Source organism: Rhinolophus sinicus, chromosome 17 (assembly GCF_057876585.1).
Source record: "Rhinolophus sinicus isolate RSI-liver-muscle chromosome 17, RSI-T2T, whole genome shotgun sequence".
Lineage (NCBI taxonomy): Eukaryota > Metazoa > Chordata > Mammalia > Chiroptera > Rhinolophidae > Rhinolophus > Rhinolophus sinicus.
The window spans coordinates 132420080-132443636 of record NC_142517.1 but is presented as its reverse complement, the minus strand read 5'-3'; the positions used below and the strand labels follow the sequence as shown (position 1 = coordinate 132443636).

The following is a 23557-nucleotide window of genomic DNA, read 5'->3' as shown; positions in this document are numbered from 1 at the left end:
CTCAAAATACAGGGTCACCATATAATTTATTTTCCACACTGACACTTTTGACACTGAAAGAGGACACCATTAAGTGCCAGAATAATAGGTGTAGACTTTATAAATCTTTGTTGAATAAATAAATGAAAAATGGAATACATACATATTTAGAACAGAGCACTGGAGGGTGCGTCAGCTATTGGGATCACCAGTATGGACTATTCCTTAAAAGGCACTATCACATCTGACAATTAGGGAGGTCAAGATATCGAAGGGTCAAGAAAGGATTCCCAAGAAATTCTCCTACTAGACCATTAGAGACTAACTAGAGGTGATTTATAGCTAGTGGCATATCTCTGTGCCACTAACTATAAATCTTTTAGATGATTTCCAAGCGCTTTATACAACTTGATTTCTCAAGTAGTTAACATTTCCTTCCCTAGTCTCCCTGTGCTTTAGTTCACACAATGATTTTCCTTAGGAAAATCTTTGTTTGTCTTTGTTTGTTAATCTAAGGATTAGAAAAGGTGAATTTAAGTTCAGACTAGAATGGCTTAGAATTCTCCAATAGCGGAATTGAGATTTGGAAGGTTTTTTGTTTGTTTGTTTTTGTTTTTGTTTTTACAGTAGATAAACAGGGTCTGATGAGTCTACATCACTAACACAACTGCTTGAAAAATTAAAGTGATTTTTTAATATTAAACTTATAATTTGGACACTTCTTTTTAAAGGTGGTGTGTTAGCGTAAACATGGCAATCCATCGTGTTTCAATGACTTGGTACAGTGGCAGAATTAGGACTTTCAGACAAAATTAATAACAAACAGATTTTCTGTCTCCTTGTATTGAACACATTCTTGGGTAATGGTACCTAAGATTTATGTATTTAGTTAGGGGGAGAGGGAAACAGCCACTGGCAGGGGCTGGCTGCCTCTGGGCTTGTGATTTAGTTGGCAAGCTCTTCCCCTTCGAGTTTTTCCCTAACGTCTAAACCCATCGGTGCAATGACAAATACTAACTGAAATGCCTCCAATGTGCCAGGTACTATGCTTCATGGGAATTGGGGGATTCACCCATGAACAACCCAAACAGGGTCTTTGGCCCCTTAGAGAGATAACCATTAAAATTCAACTCATGCATGATAAAAGTAGTGAGGGCAGTAGTGGGAGTGATGGTGAGATGTTCCATGTGAGGAAAGGTACCAAGGTAGAAGTACACACTCAAGGATGTGACTGAAATATGGTACATTGGAGCACAGATGGCCAATGGGACCATGGAAGGTGATGAGGATAGAGAGGCAGGCATGTGTGGGATCATGCAACTCTTTGTTGATCATGCTGACAATACAGGACTTCGTTCTTTCTCTACTTTTCAATGCTACCCTTTACATTGTGAGAGTCACACATCCCAGCAGAGGCCCATGCAGCCAAGACTGCAGTATTTTTGGCTGTGGGATAACCGGGGTGGGTCACTACACAGAAGAGGAGACAGTTGTGTGATGAAAGACATCAACAATGTGAATAACACCTCTCATTTGTATGTCTTTAGTCAACTCATCAGTGTGCAATATTACCTATTTACTTCTTTATTTACTCTCTGTTTTCTCTCAGCTAGTTTGTAAGCTCCATGAGAACAGGGAAATTATCTTTTCTTCCTCCACTGCTGTATTCCCAACACTTTGAACTGTAACTGGCACATAGGTATTTGCTTAATGGATAAATTAATTGATAAATGACTTAAGTCAACAGGAAAACAATTGTTCAGATTTGCATTTTTAAAATTTCACTTAGGCTATGACTGTAGCTCATGGCTTTTCAGTGAGGTAAAAGGATAAGATATGAGAGTGAGAGATGAAAGTGACTGGGTCTATAGAATAATCTTTAAAAGATCCTAGGGTGTCTCCTATAACCCTCTGTACTACTGGTGGGAAGGAAGATGGAGATGGAAGTTAACCTATACTAAACACCTATAATGTGTCAACAGCTACTATGCTAGGTACCTTCATATACTGCACATCATTTAATTCTGAAACCAAAAACAATGCCTCTAATATGTGCATGAATTTCATATTATAGATAAGGAAGCTGAGACTCAGAACGATTAAGTAATTTGCTTAAATAGCTGCTATTTGAACCTAGATATACTCAACTTTAAAGTGGATGCCCAACTGGAAACTATGCCATCCTTCCAATCAGAAAATTTGGGAAATCATTAAAATCTTGTTCCTAAGACTTACCATTTGGTTTTCTTTTCAGGCTCCCATTGCATAGGAAATGACATGTTCTTATTAGATATTGTGATTTCTACACTTTCATTTTGAATGATGCTCTTTGCGGAGTAGTTTTCAATTTCTTTAGCCACATTTTCCTGATATATATCCTGGCTACTGTTTTCAGCTCTGTCCTCCCCAGGATGTTACAGAAGAGTTCACATATGAGACCCCTTTCCAAGCTGCATCCTGCCTCATTTCCTCAGACTATCCCAACTAAAGCAGAGAATTATCAACAACCCCAGCTCACTCATTTGTGAATAGCTTAGAAATGAGCCAATATTCTAGTTTCAATGGTCCAGTCACAGGACTTCTAGAAAACTGCTTCCAAATATCTTTGGTAATCAGATCCAGGTCTTGCCATCCCTTCTCCGATCCTGACTCCATGATTCATCCAACTTGGAATTCTTCTTCCCTTTTCTCCCCCTTCTTAATGCCTAGCCATATAATAGGATTTCTCTCTGGGTCCCTACTCCAAATGTTTGACATTTACCTTGTGATCAATTGTAACTCCCATTCAGGAATAGAGTCCTATCATAAACCATAGCTCTGTGCTTTCCTGTTATGCTCTTGTTGCACTCTTATGTGGATATAAGTCTTGGTCTCTACTTTAGCCTGATAGCTGGAGTGACATCTATGTTTCCATTTGCCTAGCTTCTGAGTATCAGTTGCCTTCTGCATTCCTTGCCATTATGCATTGCTTACCCACTGAGACACCATCAGGAACATGGGAAGTGATTGCTATCTGCTCACCAAAGATTCACACTTCCTTTCCCCCATACTGTTGCTGAGTAGTAACTAGTCATCCAGAAACTACATTTCCTGCCCTACCACCTTGCACTGAGCTGGGGATATGAGACTAAATTTTGTCTAGCAGAATATAGATGGAAGAGATATATGCAACTTCCAATCGGGTCCTTCAAAATTTCCACAGAGCCAGCTGGATATCACCCTCCAGAGAAACTTGGTTATGTTAAAGTAGAGCATCTATCAACCTGTGTCACTGATTCACTTTGTGAAGCCGAAATCCACCCTTTATGTGAGTGAAAAATTAGAAATTAGTCCCTAGTCTATAATGTTAAGTCACTGTGATTTGGGTGTTTACCTGACACAGGAGCCAGTCTTACTTATATAATCAAAAAACCACAGAGACCAACATTTTTTGGATGTGTTGAGCATATGACCTTTTGAATCAATATTGTCCCACAGGGCCAGCACCTCCTCTGGCGTCGGCCACAGTGACCAAGTCAGTTCTTGGTAAGTGGCACAAAGGACTGATTCTGTGAGGCCGTGTTCTTTGTCTTCTCTTCTGTATCAGCCTCACGCTGCCTCCAGCAGGCCAACAATGCCTAATGCCCATTTATCAAGCTACAGCATACTGAAAGGTATTTAAAAACTACAGTGTTCAGTGGGAACAACATAGGGGACCTACAGACCTCCATGGCCACAAGTCTGTGAGCATTCTGTCCAAGCTGTCCATCCTGAGAGCTGACAGTTGACCACACATTCCACCAGGCAGTGAACGCTCATTCTCTGGGGCTTCTCCAAGTTACGCTGCAGATGGAAATGAAAAAGGATTTTACTGGAGAAGTCATGTACACATCAAATCAACTCACTATCCTTTTATGGGGAAAAACTACCTTTTATTCAATGATGATAATCTTTCCACATTTTTGTAGGGAAAAATATCCTTCCTTACATAAATTGGTGGCAATCATAGAAAATGGTCGCCCTTATTTCACAAAATCACAATTTGTCAGCTCAAATTTCTTTTTATAAACGTTGGAATAGACCTCCAAGTAGGGTACTGGGAAAGCAGGTGGTTACGTGACAAAGAGATCTGCTCTGTCACTCAGCCAGCAAGGACCCAGGAGGACAGCACAGTGCTAAATCCAGGCACCTTGCACTTCTGGGTGGGCCAATGGCACATAGAGAAATCAAAACTAACAGCTAGTGGGGTGGCCTGTTAGCTCAGTTGGTTAGATCGTGGTGCTGATAACACCAAGGTTGCTGGTTTGATCCCTGTGTGGGCCATTATGAGATGCACCCTTCTTAAAAAAATAAAATAAATGATAATAATAATAATAAAACTAATAGCTAGCTAGACTGAAAAATAAATCTGAATAAAACCCAAATCAACAACCCATCTAAAGTTCATAAAAAACACCAATTATGCTAAAAACATAATCCTAGTTAATCATCAGCAAAGTTGGTGGTACAGTTTATTTTCCTCTCGTCCTCTCTGAAACCTGCATCTAGGCAACAATCTACAAATTGTAATGATCAAGGTAGAAGAGGTCTTAGTAAAGGAATAAATTATCTAAGAAACACAGAAAGAATATTGAAAAATTCTGCTTTAAGACTCACACATTGTGCGCTTATATAGGAAAACTTTGACCTTCAACACATCTTAAATGTTAGCAATGTCCACACCAAGTTAAAATGAATGATTATAGCATGCTTATTTGACAAGTGGCCAAAATGGACATTACCGTATGTGTTCTATGATCTGTTCAAAATGGGTTAATAATTCGACACTTCTTTAAACTGATACCCTTTTTTTGGTTGGACATATGGCATTTAGAAAGCAGAGAGACTGATGTTTCTATTAATGAATAGTTTATATCTTTCTTTGTATCAAAAGAAAAGATTTATTATGTACACCAAATGCAAGATTTTCACTTATTTGGAGCTGCTGTACATTGGCAATTCATTTTTCTTGAAGCAGGCAACGTCTTGAGAGGTAGATAAAATGAAATAAAGTGTTAAAATAAATCACTGACACTTGATAGACAGAACTCTGTCCTACATTAGCCAGTTTTGGATTTCACCAAATGGGACATCCAACTTCAGATGGTTAGGTCTCAGAGTTGGTCTGTGGCTATACTGGTGGTTTACAGAGCATGTGATGATAATACTTAATTCTGTTAAACCAGGATAGGTGAAAAAGGTTTTGTTTTGATTTTAATTTCCATTTGTGGTTTCTACTTACGTTAGGAAAAATGGGACAATTTTTATTTTCCAAGTTTGTTAAAATAGTTTCTGTGGTAACCTGAGTTAACAGGCCCTGGATTTTCAATTTATTTCAAATATTGTCTAGTGATTCTTTAGTGTGACAGCATGTGGTCATATGTATTTCTATTAAATTGTCCCCATAGTGCTTTTCACTTATACATTGGGAAGGTAATGCCAACTTATTTGGAATAGTTTTTGTCCAAACTCCATATAATTTTTCACAGGAAAAAAAGGGACAATAAAATTGCAAAACTTCAGAACCCACTAATATGAAACTTGGTAGGGAGGCGTTTTAACTTAGTTTGAGAAGAAAAATACAACAGTACTAATTACCTACCAATCAAATATCAAATTGGCAGAGTATTCTAATATCAATTGTCAGCATTCATGCTATATGCAAAAGACATTATCACATATGAAAATGAATCACCTGTCCAATACGAGGAATCATATCTAAATATTCAAGTCACCGGATATCAATAGTTTGTCGGCCAGCAAGTACAGCTAAATAAGCTTGCAAAAGTCATAAATAAAATATATTATGTTAATGAACTCATTTTGTCAGCTCAAAATGACTTTTCCCAGTCATTTTGACTAAATTCAAACTAGTGAGCAATAACTATATTATACTAGTACCAATTACTTTAACTGAGCCTAAGTTGTGATGAGAAGAAATCAGGGCCTATATCAAGCATTGTGGAGGTTGCAGACCAATACTAAGAAAAACAAAGCCTTAGGTGTGAGACACAAATATAAAAACATTACCTGCTCACATTGGTCCATGCTGACTGGTTTGCCGTCACTGCGCACACAGCTCAGAAGGCGGGTCCTGACACCTTGCCCACAGGTCGCATTTTCACTCAGCTGGCATGTGCTCCACTCTACAGGCATAGAATCACCATACTGAGTTTCAAAATTATGGCCATCTGAGCAAAATACAATAAACCTTTGATTATCTGCATTGGTGGAGAAGGATACTGCGCATATAATCCTAGAATCATTTCCAGGTAGCTTCAAAAAGCATCATGTAATTCTTTTATTGAAAAACCATCACATAAATTAATAAGAGTCAGTTACCCTCCTAAGTTTGCTTTCTTAAGGTAAAAAGCCAAATGTTTGTTAGAAACTACCTCACAATTAGCTACAAAGAAAAGGAAAGACACTAACCAGGATGACAAAGGAAAGTCAATTTGGAATCACCTGTTTTCTGGGGATAATTGAGAGAGAAAATAACTTAGCAATGATGCTAGTCTTTGATGCAAACTTGAAAATGTTTTCAAGGAATGAATATAATCATCTAGACATTTGGTACAGTGAAGCCAAGAGAGGTACCCCAGAAAGGAAAGAACTCAAGGTATTCAGAACTTTATAGACTGTCCCCAAAATTCTAATTTTCTCAAAATATTCTCTCATGAGAGAAGGTGTTATAAATTTGGCTAGTTGCATTACAAAGTGGACAACTGAGAGTGAGAATAAATTCTCCCATAGTTAACCTACTTCTTAAAAAATTCTTATTGTTGGAGTGGATAAAAAGGAAGATCTTTGATCATATACAATGAGAACATTTTTAAGGAGAATTTTCATAGTTGGTAGATGATCTAAGGGAATAGCAAACCCTTGTATAATAAAATCAAGGTTTTAAATACATGTTCTTCCAGTAAAGCAAATTTAATTGCATTTCTGAAAAGTTGCTATGAAAACCAAGGATCTGAAGCAAATTTAACTAAAGAAAAAGGACAAAAACAGTAAGTTATCTTTCACCTACAGAAACAATCAGACAGCCCCACAGAATTCCCTACAAGGTTTTCTACATGAGAAATCTTAGCAGTGCCACTGGGACCTCAGTGGGGGATTTGTTTCAGAAAAGGTTATTATTGTTTTGCCTCCGCAGGCTTGTGGCAGTTTGGTCATCAGTCTTGAATTCAACATTGAGACTTAACATGGTTCCACATTTTGTGATATTATGTATATCTGCTACTGCAGGGAATGGCGGGTAGCAGATCAATGCAAGCCAACAATCTTTGGGTTTAGACATTGAGCACTGTGGTGCCCCAGAAAATCCTGAGCAGTGGCTGAATAAAGAGGCTGTTGTGAACCCCGGTGCCCCTCAAACATCCCTGGCCAGGCAGACCTAGCATTCAGTCTTACTGAGACTCACAGAACAAGTACATCACAAGCTTGACTTTCTTGAAATAATAAAGGCCATGAAACAGCTAAATTCTGTAACAGAATGATTACATTCTTTTCTCACAGGTAAATTATCCCCTGCTACTTATTTTTATTGTTTCAGTTCATCAGGCTTAATTCAACTTTATTCTGAAACTTTGCCAAGTATCTTTGACTTCAGAGATTCATGGGGCCTTGCTGAATCTCCATGCCAAGAGTGGGCATTTCTTTCTGTAAAGGGACACTGGAAATGTCAAGTCCTCAGCCTTTCATGCAATATACTCATGTATATTCTTCTTGTTTTTATCTCCCATGAAGATAGGCACACGGAGACTACTTTTTATCAATGAAATGTACTCTGTTCCCTCAAACAGTCCTTAATCTGGAGAATGAAAACACACAAACATTCTCCCATTAGCCAACGTTCAGGGGAAATAACATGGCTGTGGATTCGTACCGTACCTGTCAGATTGTACTGGAACTGGAAGCAATTTTCATTGAGGAGGCAAGGCCGCACCTGGGAGTCTTCAGCACATGTCCTTGAGCTCAGCGAGGACCTCAGCAGATGGCGGGTTCTTCTCTGCATTGTGTGGGGATCACATGACTATGAAAATCAAAAAGCAGGCAGAGTTAGGACGGGCCCAGCTTTAGCTGACAAATTACAATTATTTGTATACAGGCAGGGGCATGTACGATGATTACAGGGAAGAGACTATTGAGAGTATTAAACATAATATTTAGAACATAAAACCATTATGTGATTCAAAGTAAAGACTTTTTATTTTATTCACCTGACAACTCTTTCTTTTCTATGTTAGGGTGAAACCTACATTTTTATCTTCCATGTATAACTAGGCACATGGAGACTACTTTTATCAATTAAATGTACTCTGTAGTCTCAATCTGCCCTGTAGCAGAGAGCAATGAGTTGTGAAATATTTAAATGAATGACAGAATGAGGACACTGTCCTGTGCCTTCATAGTCTAGCCCAATAGAAATAAGCACACAGATAATTGTTTTTAGCGAGAAAATTATTTTCAAAACCTTGGAACAAACAGGTATACAGAGAGAATTATGAAATCAATATGGCCAATATACCAGAACTTTCCTCTTATTTGGGAGACCCTCTGATCCAAAGAGGATGAGCCACTAAATGTCATAGCTTTTTCAGCAAAATCAATGTATAAATATGAGCTTCAAAGATCTCCTGCAAATATCATTTTACCCGCGGGTCCACATGTTCTCTCACAGCCTTGACTCATCTAATGCCCTTGAGCCAAGTAATCCTGCCTGCCACATCTCCTCCAACTGCTCAGCCCACAACGGACCTTCAAGTTCCCCCAACTGGAATAATTTCCTTTCAACTGCCCTACATCCCATCCTTCCACTCCCGCAGAACACTAATCGGGGCTTCATCATTGACAGTCTTTCTTTTAATGGTAAATTCTTCTCTTCTTTCCTGGGCAACATTCCACCCATGCTGAGGAATTACTCTACAGAACTTGCTTCTAAGCATATGAGTATATACATACACATATACTTACATGTTATACCTGCCCTTTTAATATTATTATTCTTTATTATCCTGGCTCCTTCCTTTATACACTCTTTGAGGGCATGATAGATCATGCTTTCTGTATTCCATGTCACTCCCTGAAAATCTTGGTATATTTTTCACACAGTGGTTATAGAATAAATACCAATAAATACAGCCACAATTCCAGACCCACAAATCTAAGAGGAACAGAGATGTTTAAACTACAGGAGCAATAAAAGTTTCTGAATGAAAGTCACCAAATCATCATTTCCGTATTTGGGATGTTTTATTTATTTTTATCTTTTTAACTTTTCAGATATTGGAGCAAGAACACAACCTATAAACTGAATCTTGGCTGTTAAATCAAAATGATAATGTTGGGATGCACTGAACTATACAGAAAAATGCCATAAAATTTTCTAATTTTAGATGATTGGAGCTATTGAAACACATTTACTGTCCATGTAACTTTACAGTTGGATAATTTGTCAATTTTTGTAAAGTAATTTTATATTTTAACTGTATTGAATTGTCTTTAGATAATCAAGAAGGGCCATTAAAACCAGGTAATTATTCTCAATTATCTGCAAATGAATCCCATGCTAAATGCTTACTAATAATTTATTACTAGCTCACCAATTAATTTGATTATTTGTTCTCTGAGAAGGAATAATAACTTAAATGATTTGCCAATGAAAGTATCTTAGTAGATACTCCTGATTACACATTTTCTGCCTTATAAAAAAATCAATTAATGTCTGAACCTAATATGTGTAAAGACTTATGTACAGGCTTAGGGCTTAGTCTAAGCCATCAAATAAAGCAAAAGAGAAAATAACACACACACACACACACACACAAACACACACACACAACCATGCATGAATGCACAAGTGAAATTACTATGTAACCTTGAACAATTCACGTATATGCTCTGTACCTTATTTCCTCATATAAACCTGGGTGAGAAACAGGTATAGAGATAGGCATATACTTTGATAAGATTTAAGAATTTCTTCCCTCAGACCTCATAGTATATCAGGCTCTAAGTCTCATGGATATGGTTTTAAAATATCCTCTTGAGCCTTACCTGTTGTCCATAACCATGTGGACATTGATAATCACTTTCTAGAAATTAACATAGTGAAAACCAACATTGCAGCTAACTCTCCTATTAACTCTTTATCCATAGAAGCAGGCAAAGAGGGGAGCATGGGTGAGTGAAATCTACAAAGACAATTCAACCTAATCTTAGGCAATATGTTCACATTCTACCTTATAGAAATTGTCCTAGCACTGCTCACAAGTGGTAGATGGATTAGTGTTTCTCCTTATTTCTTTCTCTCTATTAGCTATTTATATGAAGTTCATACAATAATGAATTGGTCACAGGAAGATGGGAGTGAGGCTAAGAAAAATAGAATAGTGAGAGAGACTTATATCTAGATGATTTCTTTATTGGATCAAGACTCCTTAAATACAAACCTGGATCTCCTGTCCTCTAAAGTATTTATACAAAGACATGTCATTAACTTTCTAAATACAAAAAGTGAGAAAGCAATGTGTGGATAACTACCCCAAAGTCAACGCTGGACCAGTTTTACTATAAAGATCAAGTTTATATAATTTAAGTTTATTTGTGTTAGGGAAGGAGATAACCAATCAGAACCAGCTCCAATAGTCCCCACTTATCTGTGATTTTGGTTTCAGTTTCCCATGGTCAGCCATGGTCTAAAAATACTAAATGGAAAATTCCACAAATAAAAAAAATTCATAACTTTTAAATTGTGCGCCCTTCTGAGTAGCAGTTTGAAATCTCACACCACCTGGGACATAAATCATCCCTTTGTCCAGTATTTCTACACTGTATATGCTCCATACATTAGTCACTTAGTAGTTGTCTCAGTTGTTGGATCAACTGCGGTGGTATTGCAGTGCTTGTGTTTAAACCACCCTTATTTTACTTGATAATGGTCCCAAAGCACAAAAGTACTGATGTAGGCAATTTGGACATGCCAAAGAATGTTCCTTTAAGTGAAAAGGTGTGTATATATAGGAGAAAACATAGGAGATATATATATATATATATATATATATATATATATATATATATATATATATATATATATATATATCAGGTTCAGTGCTTTCTATGGTTTCAGTCATCTACCAGAGGTCTTGGAACATATGCCTGACAGAGAAGGAAGGGCTACCGTAGTCTCTGGTACATAATCCCCTTTAAGAGATTAGATTTTTCTGACATATTACCTTTGAAAACCAGCACTTAGCATACAGTTCAATCATTCGTCTTAACGTTGTACCTTCACACCTTTTGTTCTTTCTGGGAACAAGGCCTTGACGCTTGGGCCTGACGTGAATATTTGTATTCATTGGTCAAAATTATATCAGATATCCACTGACTTCCTTGCACCCTTATAAATGGAATTGCCTCATCTAGTAAACATTTCCACTGTACTTGTACACGTATTAATGTATGTGCATTCCTTCCAATGGGCTATTTGAAGAGACAGTCCATGTCTTAATTTTCATGGACACTGAGAGGTTGTTCTGTGTCTGGCATATGGTATGTAAACAATAAATATTTGTTGTGTAGAATAATTTGGTTCTTCTTGAGCAGTAAGACTGGAGTTTTGTTAGCTGGCTTTAGCAGACAAATAGTCCAACCTGGACTGTGATCATCTTGCCTGAATTTAAGGGATCCCCATAGGTCTGTGTAGCTGATAAAACAGGAATATGATATTTTCTCTAATCCTCATATATTTTTTATAAAATCTAGATAACACTTCCCAGAATAATAGAATTTATCATTACATTAATAAACATATCAATAAAGGAGTTTTCATTTGCCCATATAAAACAGATAATTTAGATAAGATATTTTAAATAAATACAAATAAGAATGTAGAACTTGATATTTTTTCTCATTAACACTGAACTATTTACAATCACAGTTTGATAAAAACCTGGCATAAATCCAGGTACTTGTGAATTTAAGTCACTGTGCAAATTTCTTGTCTAGAGATGAGCATGACTGCAAGACCGAGCCTTGTCAGCTATCATCAGATATAAATACCCAACGCTTTTATTCAGTTACAAGGTTTATCTGATAATTCCTTGACGCTTTCTCCCTCAGTTAGCTGATTAGCTCTCCTGTTAGTAGCTCTGCTATTTCTCTATATTTCATGAGGCAACAATAGATATATGCTATGAACTTGAATTTTCTTATGTGGAAAAACGGGGTAAAAAGATTCACAAAACACCACTGTAAAGTTTTGTAAGGAAATTTTAAATAAAATTAAACCTTGGTTCTCAAAGATTGACAAGGCCTGAGAAAACCTGAAGGGGAGAAAAATCAGGGCCTGAAGAGTCATTAGTCATGGCTCTCATATTTAAAAAAAATTCTCAGAGATTCTGAGGAGATGGTTACAGAAATGAAAAAAAAAAAAAAAAAAATTCTTTGAACATAACAGTGCAACAAGGAGAGCAAAGTCAAAAATGGGCCATCAATAAATCAACAAACAAGAAGTGCTGGTGAGGATATGGAGAAAAGGGATCCCTCGTGTACTGCTGGTGGGATTGCAGATTGGTGCAGCCACTGGAAATCAGTATGGAGTATCTCAAAAAACTGGAAATGAACTACCTTATGACCCAGCAATTCCACTCTTAGCTATCTATCCAGAGAAATCCAAAATGCTAATTCGAAAAAATTTATGCACCCCTATGTTTATTGTAGCACTATTCACAATAGCCAAGACATGGAAACAACCGAAATGTCCATTGGTAGATGACTGGATTAAGAAAGTGTGGTACATTTATACAATGGAGTATTACTCGATCATAAAGAAGACGGAAATCTTACCATTTGCAACCATATAGTTGGACCTAGGGAACATTATGCTAAGTGAAATAAGTCAGATGTCAGATGGAGAAAGACAAATATCATATGATCTCACTTACATATGGAATCTAAAGAATAGAATAAATGAACAAGTTAATCAGAAACCGTCTCAGAGACATAGAGGAAAAACTGAGGGTTGCTAGATGGGAGGGGGGTGGGGATGAGGGAGAAGGTGAAGGGATTAGAAAGCACAATTGGTAACCACAAGATTGCCACAGGGATACGAAAGTCAGTTTGGGGAATGTAATCAATAATGTGAAGATTTTGTAGGGTATCTGATGGACACTTGTCTTATTAGGGAGACCACTTCATGGACGGTGTAGGTGTCTGCTGCGGTGGGCACCTGAAGGTGAATAAGAATGTCAACTATAATTTATATATATATTCACAGGATGTGGAGTACAGCATAAGGAATAGGGTCAATGGAACTGTAACAGATATATAAGATGTCTGAGCGGTAGTAGATTGGGGGAGGGGAGTTATCACTTTGTGAGGGGTATAAATCTCTAACTAGTACATTTTTCGTACACCTGAAACTAATAATAATAAAATAGTTAGACGATATACTCAGTAAAATTAAGTGACAAGTTATTTCCACAAACTATGAGTAGGTAGGGAGCAATGACTGAAGTATCAGCATCAAACAGCAGAACGCAAGAAGGGACAAAATGGACAGCTAGCATACCCAGGAAATAGAATACAGGTAGCATACCCACTGAAATAGAAAATTGAACCTGAGAGTCATAGGGTTTTGCACACTCCAAAAGCAGGTGAATATAAAGGTACCAAGGAGAGGTTTTAGGGGCTGACACAGTCTGGGTCCAATGAACTCTCAACATTAACAAGCCAAAGCACCCTTCCAGGACAGTTTCCTACACTGAAGGAAAACTTGTGGGAAGCGTTTCCAAACTAAGAGAGAGAGAGAGAGAGAGAGAGAGAGAGAGAGAGAGAGAGAGAGAGAGAGAGAGAGAGAATGAATGAGAATGAATCCTGGATCATGAAATGAAAGTAGGAAAAAACAGTTCTCAACTACACCTCCTTCTAAAAGTTCATAAGACTTGATTTTGCATAAAAATAAGCAAAGGAAGGGATAAAATTCAAATCCTACAAAACGGTATTATGAATAAAAAGAAAATAAAAGTCATAAATCACATCCCCATAGATAAGAAAGTGCATCAAAAAGACATGCATAAAAAACAGATGAAAACTATTTTATAATGAGCTAACAGTCCCTTAGGAAATGGGACAAGATACAAAAGAACAACATAAATAAGATTAGAAAACCTCAACTCAAATGATAAGACTCAGCAAATAGAAATAAAAATAAAATCATTTTCAGAAATGAAGATAAAACTAGGAGAAACACAAGGATAAAATAATACAACAAATATTGTCTTAAGAAAAACAAAAAAATGGAAAAAGAATAAAATTGAAATTAAGTAAAACATTAAACAAGAGATTAAAAGTATTTGAGAAAAACTGGTGAATAGAAAAGTGAGGCAAAACAGATGCCACGTGCATATAATAAGATTTTATAAAAACAAAACCTAAGAAAAAAGAACTTAACACAAAAAGATTCAAGAAAACTTTTTAAAAAAATTGAAACTACTGTTTAAAGTGTACATCAGAATCACCTATATTGAGACATATCCTAGTAAAATTATTAAGCTTTAAAGAAAAAGAAAAACATTCTTTGAGCATCTAGGCAATAATACCAGATGGTTTATAAAGAAAAAAAAAATCAGATTATCATAAGACTTTTTGACAGGAAAATCTTATGCTAGAAAAACTGCAGTGTTATAATAAAGATATACAAAGAAAAACACCAAACATGATCCAAGGATTTTATATCCAGCAAAGCTGATTTTCAATGAAAAGACAATAGATAACAACAGGCAAGAACTCAAGGAATATTGTTTTCACAAGCTCTTTCAAAGGGTTTTACTGGAGACTGAGTTTTAGGCATCCAAATGGCAGGAAAGACATCAATGTAAAGACTCATGGTGAGCTGACTTGACTTGAAGAACTTACATAAAGACTGTATGCTCTGAAGATATAGATAAAATAAAAATGTAAAAGAATGAGGAAGGCCTATGTAAAAAACTATCAATGTCTTTAAGTATTCATGTTGGTGGTAGTATAGGTATTGTTATTCTGAGAATGCTTTCTATGTTATGTGGAATAAAGCAAAGGTGTAGTTATTCTATCTGTCTGTCTATCTATCTATCTATCTATCTATCTATCTATCTATCTATCTATCTATATCTATCATCCATCTATAGATATCTCTCTATCTATCATCTGTCTGTCTGTCTGTCTGTCTGTCTGTCTGTCTGTCTATCTATCTTTTATCTCCAGTGTCCTTGAAAAAGTTGATTCTTAGTATAGAAAAAGGAGATACAGATGTAAGGTAGAACTTAAGTGAACTCTTATTTAGAGTTCATCAGTATAAACTTATGAAATAATTCCTCTTCACAATAAAGGAAATAACAGTATATATTTCAAAGCTCTTCCTACTGAAGTGGCCTAGAAACCGTGGCAGCACTAAGTGACAGCCTCCCTAGAGTTCTTTCCGTGTCATTGAAGAGCCCTTTCCACTAAAAGAAGCCAGGGTTTTTTTACAGGAACACTTGATTCTAAGTCTGGCAAAAGGAAATGTACAAAATGAGACTGACACATCTTGCCATATCAAATAACAAGGAAGCTAACAAAGAACACCAGAGTCTTTATTAAAATGTTTGTAGAACAAATTTAAAAAGACTACAGCTAGGATAATCTGAGCATTGCTATAGATGATAACTGAAAAGGATTAAAATGCGTCAACTTTATTTAAATTTGATTTCATAATGATACAAAAAATAGTCATATGTGGGGAAAGATGCTAGGGAAACAACTCCTAATTTTGAAAACTGGTAAATAAAGGGCAAATATACATTTTGCCTGCTGCCCTTTCTATACACAATGGATCAGTAGGTCGTTACATAGAAGTTGGGGTAAAATTTCTCCTTATAGAAGTAGTGCTACAAGTAAATGAGACCGGATAATGGAATTGGGATGTTGCCATTTTTGTATTTCCTAAATGATAACTGGGCTAGGAATTTACCACCAATAATAGCTAAACTCACAGAGATAACCATACATTATGAACCTTCCGTAAAAGAGCACACCTTTATCTTGTCAAAATAATGAAATCTGAATCTGATTAAGCCTCTATATCCAACTCCCAATTTATAGGAAATTCAAGGCCAGAGGAACATGTTAAGCCTCACCACAGGTCTGAAATTTACTAGACCGACTGGGTAATTCTATAGAAAAGATGGTGTTTTCCTTACTAATAAATTGCTAAGAAGAAAAAAGAAAGAAATCAGAGGAGAAGCTAGATAACACAAGATTTAAAGACATTATAAAAACAGGCAGAACTAAGCTATAATGTCTAGTCACACGGATTATAGATCTAAAGGAAAATATTGTATTGGAAAGCAGTACAGAGTTTACTTTTTTAAAGAATATGTGTGTGTATATATACATATTTATATATTTTTAATTTTATTAGGGAATATTGGGGAACAGTGTGTTTCTCTAGGGCCCATCAGCTCCAAGTCATTGTCCTTCAGTCTAGTTGTATGTAGAGGGCGCAGCTCAGCTCCTTTTCAATCTTAGCTACATGGAGTGCAGCCCAGCGTCCCATGTGGGAATTGGACCAGCAACCTTGTTGAACCAGCAACCTTGTTGTTGAGAGCTTGAGCTCTAACCAACTGAGCCATCTGGCCACCCCTCAGCGGCAGCTCGTTGTCTTCAATGTAGTTGTGGAGGGTGCAGCTCACTGGCCCGCATGGGAATTGAACCAGCAACACTGTTGTTCAGACCTCCCTCTAAACAACTGAGCCATCCAGCTGCCCCAGAGTTTACTTTTGAGAGAAGGGCAGAGGTTATAATTAGGAGAAACCTGTGAAACTCTGTAGGTAACTGGCAAGTTTCTACCTCCTAACCTGGGTGGCTCTTTGTCTGATAAACTGTACATTTGTTTTACTGTATTTCCATTAAAATCAATATTTTAAAATGTTAAAAACTTTTCTCTTATCATCCTTGGAAAATTTAGGTTTCTTTTCATTATGGGATTTGATATTCTCCTGACAGCAGTCGTTCCCAAAGTGTGTTGTTTTCTACAGTGTGTTAATAGGTGCCAAGAGAGAAAATGGTTTCATAGGCAAATGCATTTAGGAAACATTGAGCTAAATGGTGCTAAACAAGTATGTTTACAAAAGGTCTTTACTATGTTTGGCAGAGTCTGCTATTAAGTTATCAAAGTCTATACTCTCCTTTCTTCCTCGGCATGGGACTGGACCACACATCCCAGCCTTTCTTGAAGTTAGGTGTGACCACCCAACTGAGTTTTGACAAATGAAAGGGAAGTGGGAGGCTAAGTGACACTCCATGCCTGACCCTAAAGCCTCACACATGCTTTCCTCCATGCTCTTCACCCTCTCTAGTGATAACCAGGGTGACTTTGGATGCCAAACTTGAAGATGGCAGACCTCCTATTAGCCTCAGTCCCAGAATGACTGCATGAAGTGGAGAATGTCTTTCCCCACTGAGAAAACTCACTTAGGACTGTTTTCAGGCAGACAAAATTATATTCTATTTGAACCATTTCAATTTGTGGTTATTTATTTTTGCAACTTATAACTACTACACTGTACATTATGACTCTCTAAGAGTCTCAAACTTTTATGTATCAGTTTAGCATTCCATATGACACATTTGGGAAATCTGGATTTACAGATTTAAAGACATCAATGAATGTGAAATTATTTGTACATTACAAAGTTATTAATTTATTATCTATGTGAATCAATTGCTCTCCTTAAAAACTCTTCTAGTAAGGTTTCCCTTTAAACAAATCATTTTTGAGAATACATGGAATGCAAGGCACTGCACCAATGAATAAATCAACTCAGGGAAAATTTTTCCTTTATACTTTGGATTTTCAACAGATCATACCTTGTCTCCAAAAAACAGTTACAATTACATTTTAAAAGAACATATTAAGGATTCAAAAGGAAATACAGTTATGTCATAGTCCCTGTGAAACAAAAGCATTTACTGAATTTGCCTCTGAGGAAGTTAAGTTTAATTTACTAATCTGTGTGTGTTGGACAGTAAGGTGGCAGGTGAATGAGGTTGGTCTTATTTACCCAAATAATTGTTTTTATCAAATGTCAAGTTGTCACATATTAGTGCATTGAGAACATAACATTAATAACTACTTTTATAATGCTTATTATGTGCCAGTCACTATTCTGTGTCCTTTAGATTAACTCATTTCATCGTCCTAACAGCCGTGTGAGGCAGATATATTATTTCTGCCATTTTATAGATGGCACAGAGTTTAAGTAATTTCATCAAAATCACACAGCTAGAAAAGGGAAGAGTCAAGATTCCAACCCCATCATTATTATACTAGAGTCCTTGTTCTTAACAACTATGCTACCTTGGTTCTCAGTTTAGTGGATCAAAATCAGCACATTTGAAATAGAGCATAGAGTGAGAACTATTTCATGAAACTGTTGTTTCTGATAATATATACAGTATGTCCTTAATTAAGTAATGGTGCATGTGCTCATTTGTGATATAAAATATATTTCCTACAGTGTGTCACGGTCAAAATGTTTAAAAGCCACCAATCTAATAAAAAATGCCTATCAAAATAATTTTTCCATTAAATAGACTGTCATGATCATTATTGCAAAACTGTGTTTTTATTAGATAGGTTTGTTTTTTATTTTGTAAGTATAAACTATAACTTTTTTCATTCTTTCTAGAATATTTATCTCTATCATAAAAACTATTAAAAAAATACCAGGATTAATTTCCAGAGAGAAAAATGATTAAACTAAGTTTGTACCTAGAAAACTGACATTTATTTCCAATATGTATATCTGTAAGAAAAATTAATTTCTTAAGCATATCCCTTCCTATAAGAAATGGATATGGGTGTAGGTTGGTGCCTATCTCCTATCTAGATAAAATGGACTCACCTAGAGGGGAGAACAACAGGGGGTGCCTATGGCAACTCTTCATGTATTAGAAGAGCAATTACATTCAGAATATTCTCTTCCACAGAGTCTTTATGACAGAATGGGAAGTGGAGTCAAACCTCAAAACCTCACCATGTAGGCATGGGCTAATGCTCATCTGTCATGGCCATACACTGGAAGGGAGTAGAAGGTAGAGTACTGAGGGGGTACTCCAGCAGAAAGCCACAGGAACCGTTTCAGTGTCTGTGTTTTAACTCCTCTCATCGAATGATCTGGGCATTCTCTTTGCCTTAGCCAACCACCTCTGTAGATACACCTAATAGTATAGTAGTGGTTCTCTAACTGTGGTTCCGGGACCAGCAGCATCCACATCATCTGGAAACTTGCTAGAAATGCAAACCATTGTGCCTTACCCAAGACACTGAATCAAGAACTGTGGGGGAAGAAAACCCCACAACTCCCAAGTAATCTATGTTTTAATGAGTCCCACAGGTAATTCTCATACACTATCTAGTTTTCGAACCACCGTCCTCAAACCTTGGTTTCAACTCGGTATGTAGAATACCGAACTCCTAATTCCCATCCCCAGTGTCCTCCTTCAGGCTTTCCTATCTGTGTTAACAGCAACTCCAGCCATACAGAGCTCAGGTCAAAAACTCAGGAGTTATCTTTGACACCTTTATTTTCCTCATACCTTAAACCATGCCCCAAGCAAATCCTTTCAGCTCTAACTTCACAATAAAATTGATGATCCATCTACTTCTCACCATTTGCACTCCTACCTTGGTCAAAGTCACTATCACTTTTCACTTAGATTATAACCATAACCTCACAACTGATTTGGCTCTTCCCATTCTATAGATTATGTGGAACTCTGGGGCCAGAATTATCCTTTTCAAATAATGCAAATTAATCACTTAACATCTCTCGTCCATACTCTTCAATGGTTCCCAACTTAGCACGAAAACTATGACCAACTCTATGGTCTACAAAGCCCTACACAATCTGACTCTAAATTTTCTGCATGCGCACGGCTCCATTCCTCACTCTGGCCTCCTACGGTAGCTGCTTTTGGAGAGCACGAGGCATTCCCATCTCAGGATTTTATTCTTGCTGTTCCCACCACCCTCAATGGTCTTCCTCCAATACGTGAATGATCTGCCTCCTTCCTTCTGTCAGTCACTGTTCCCTGTTTGAGAGGCCTCTTTGACCATGTTATAATAATATTGGCAAGTCCTCCATGCCAGTCTTTGTCCCTCTATATTTTTTCTTATTCATATCACTCATCACTACCTGGTATGTTATATATTAAAATGATGGTTTTTGAAGTGTTTTCTTTGCTTTTAATTATATCTCTCCCCTCTACGAGAAGGTAAGCTCTATGAGGGCTGGGACTTCGTCAGGTTGACTGTTGATATTCCCAGTATCTGGAATTGGCCCAGGCCCAGAAGAGATACTTGATAGATTTCAACAGACAGTATATTAGTGAGCTTGCCAGGGCACTCTGCCTTCTTAGTGGCTCAAATAGAGAGAATGTTTATCACTTATCATTTCCAGGACTTGGGGATAGTTCATGAGTTTAATGAGATAAATGAATGTAAGAATTATGAGTTCCTGGGAGTTTGGGATTTTGCAAGTACAGTAAACTCTTCTTATTAATGTATTTTGCACAGGTTAAATGATAGCATACAACAAAGGATTATTTATTTTGACATCATAGTGAATCTGACCAGAAATTAAAATACCACAAACTAAATTTATTGGTCAATCAGAAGGGCCCGAGGTTGGATTCCTGGGCCTACAATAATGGGCTCTGTTTCTTCCCTTACTTTATCCTAGATTTCAGGGATCCAATAAAACATACAAACCTTCATATAAAAGAATAGCCTCTTGTAGCTTCTGCTTGTCTTTTGAGAGATTAAATGGGTAATAACAATGGAGACTGAAATTATATTGTGGATGCTTTCCTGCACCCCAAATAACAGCAACAGGCAACATTTTAGAGTACCAACACATGCTTCATACTCTGGCGAACATTCCCTGGGGATTATCTCAGAAATCCCTTCTCCCTTAACCTAACCTGTTGATAATCTATGTGTACTTTTTTTTTAAATTTATTGGGCTGACAATTGTTAGTGAAATTACAGATTTCAGATGTACAATTCTGTATTACATCATCTATAAATCCCATTGTGTGTTCACCACCCAGAGTCAGTTCTCCTTCCATCACCATATATTTGACCCCCCTTACCCTCATCTCCCACCCCCCACCCCCTTACCCTCTGGTAGCCAGTAAACTACTGTCTGTGTCTATGAGTTTTTCTTTCTCATTTGTTTGTCTTGTTCTTTTGTTGTTTTTGGTTTATATACCACATATCGGTGAAATCATATGATTCTCTGCTTTTTCTGTCTCACTTATTTCGCTTACCATTATACTCTCAAGATCCATCCATGTTGTCACAAATGTTCCTATATCATCTTTTCTTACCGCCGAATAGTATTCCATTGTATATACATACCACAACTTCTTTATCCATTTATCTATCAAAGGACATTTTGGTTGTTTCCATGTCTTGTCCACCGTAAACAAAGCTGCAATGAACATTGGAGCACACGTGTCTTTATGGATAATTGTTTTCAGATTTTTTGGGTAGACACCCAGGAGAGGGATTGCTGGGTCATATGGCAATTCTATTCGTAAATTTTGAAGGAACCTCCACAATGTCTTCCATAACGGCTGCATGAGTCTGCATTCCCACCAACAGTGTATGAGGGTTCCTTTTTCTCCACAGCCTCTCCAACACTTGTTACTATTTGTCTTGTTGATGACAGCCATTCTGACTGGGGTGAGGTGATATCTCATTGTGGTTTTTATTTGCATTTCTCTGATGATTAGTGATGTTGAGCATTTTTTCATATGTCTATTTGCCATTTGTATGTCCTCTTTGGAGAAATGTCTCTTCAGGTCCTCTGCCCATTTTTCAATTGGGTTGTTTGTTTTGTTGTTGTTGAGTTGCATGAGTTCCTTGTATATTTTGGATATTAGCCCCTTATCGGAGGCACTGTTTGCAAAAATCTTCTCCCATTCAGTTGGTTGCCTCTTTATTTTGTCGATGGTTTCTTTTGCTGTGCAGAAGCTTTTAAGTTTCATATAGTCCCATTCGTTTATTTTAGCTTTTACTTCTATTGCCTTTGGAGTCAAATTCATAAAATGCTATTTGAACCCAAGGTCCATAAGTTTAGTACCTATGTTTTCTTCTATGCAGTTTATTGAGTCAGGTCTTATGCTTAAGTCTTTGATCCATTTTGAATTAATTTTGGTACATGGTGACAGATAGCAGTCCAGTTTCATGCTTTTACACGTGGCTATCCAATTCTCCCGGCACCATTTATTGAAGAGACTGTCTTTCCTCCATTGTATGTTTTTAGGTTCTTTGTCAAAAATTATCTGTCCATATTTATGTGGTTTTATTTCTGGATTCTCAATTCTATTGCATTGGTCTATGTGTCTGTTTTTCTGCGAATATCATACTGTTTTGATTATTGTAACTCTGTAGTACAAGCTAAAGTCAGGGAGTATGATACCTCCAATATTGTTCTTTTTTCTTAAGATTGCTTTGGCTATTCGGGGTCTTTTGTGGTTCCAAACAAATCTGATGATTTTTTGTTCTATTTCTTTAAAAACTGCCATTGGGATTTTGATGGGGATTGCATTAAATCTGTACATTGCTTTGAGTAATATGGCCATTTTAACTATGTTCATTCTTCCAATCCATGAGCATGGAATATCTTTCCATTTCTTTGTGTCTTCTTCAATTTCTTTCAAAAATATCTTATAGTTTTCAGCATATAGGTCCTTCACATGCTTGGTTAAGTTTATTCTTAGGTATTTTATTCTTTTTGCTGAAATTGAAAAAGGAATTGTTTTTTGTATTTCTTTTTCTGAGATTTCATTGTTAGTATATAGGAATGCAATGGATTCTGTATGTTGATTTTGTAGCCAGCAACTTTACTGTATTCGTTGGTTGTTTCTAATAGCTTTTTGGTGGAGTCTTTAGGGTTTTCTATATATAGCATCATGTCGTCTGCAAAGATTGATAATTTAACTTCTTCATTCCCAATTTGGATGCCTTTTATTTCTTTGTCTTGCCTGATTGCTCTGACAAGCACTTCCAACACTATGTTGAAAAGCAGAGGTAATAGGGGACAGCCCTGTCGTGTTTCTGAACGTAGAGCAAAGAGCTTCGGTTTTTCACCATTAATTATGAGATTAACTGAGGGCTTGTCATATATGGCCTTTATTATGTTAAGGTATTTTCCTTCTATACCTATTTTATTAAGTGTTTTCATCATAAATGGATGTTGTAACTTGTCAAATGCTTTTTCTGCATCAATTGATATAATCATATGATTTTTGTCCTTTATTTTGTTTAAGTGATGTATCGCATTGATGGATTTGTGGATGTTGAACCATCCTTGTGCCCTGGGGATGAACCCCACTTGGTCGTGATGAATAATCTTTTTAATGCATTGTTGTATTCTATTTGCTAGAATTTTGTTTAGGATTTTTGCATATGTATTCATCAGAGATATTGGTCTGTAGTTTTCTTTTTTTGTGTTGTCCTTACCAGGTT

General features: G+C 36.7%; 1 protein-coding gene across 3 annotated transcripts in view; it reads right to left on the bottom strand.

Moving 5' to 3' along the window:
• The window catches only part of THSD7B (thrombospondin type 1 domain containing 7B), an 800685-nt gene that overhangs the window by 45887 nt on the left and 731241 nt on the right, over positions 1–23557 (bottom strand). For all 3 annotated transcript variants that reach the window (XM_074335740.2, XM_019752567.3, XM_088793974.1), the window contains exons 18-20: positions 7891–8032; positions 6028–6143; positions 3684–3801 (exon numbers count right to left, since the gene is read on the bottom strand). In XM_074335740.2, coding sequence (XP_074191841.2) covers positions 3684–3801; positions 6028–6143; positions 7891–8032 — 376 coding nt within the window. The remainder of the gene's footprint in view (positions 1–3683; positions 3802–6027; positions 6144–7890; positions 8033–23557) is intronic.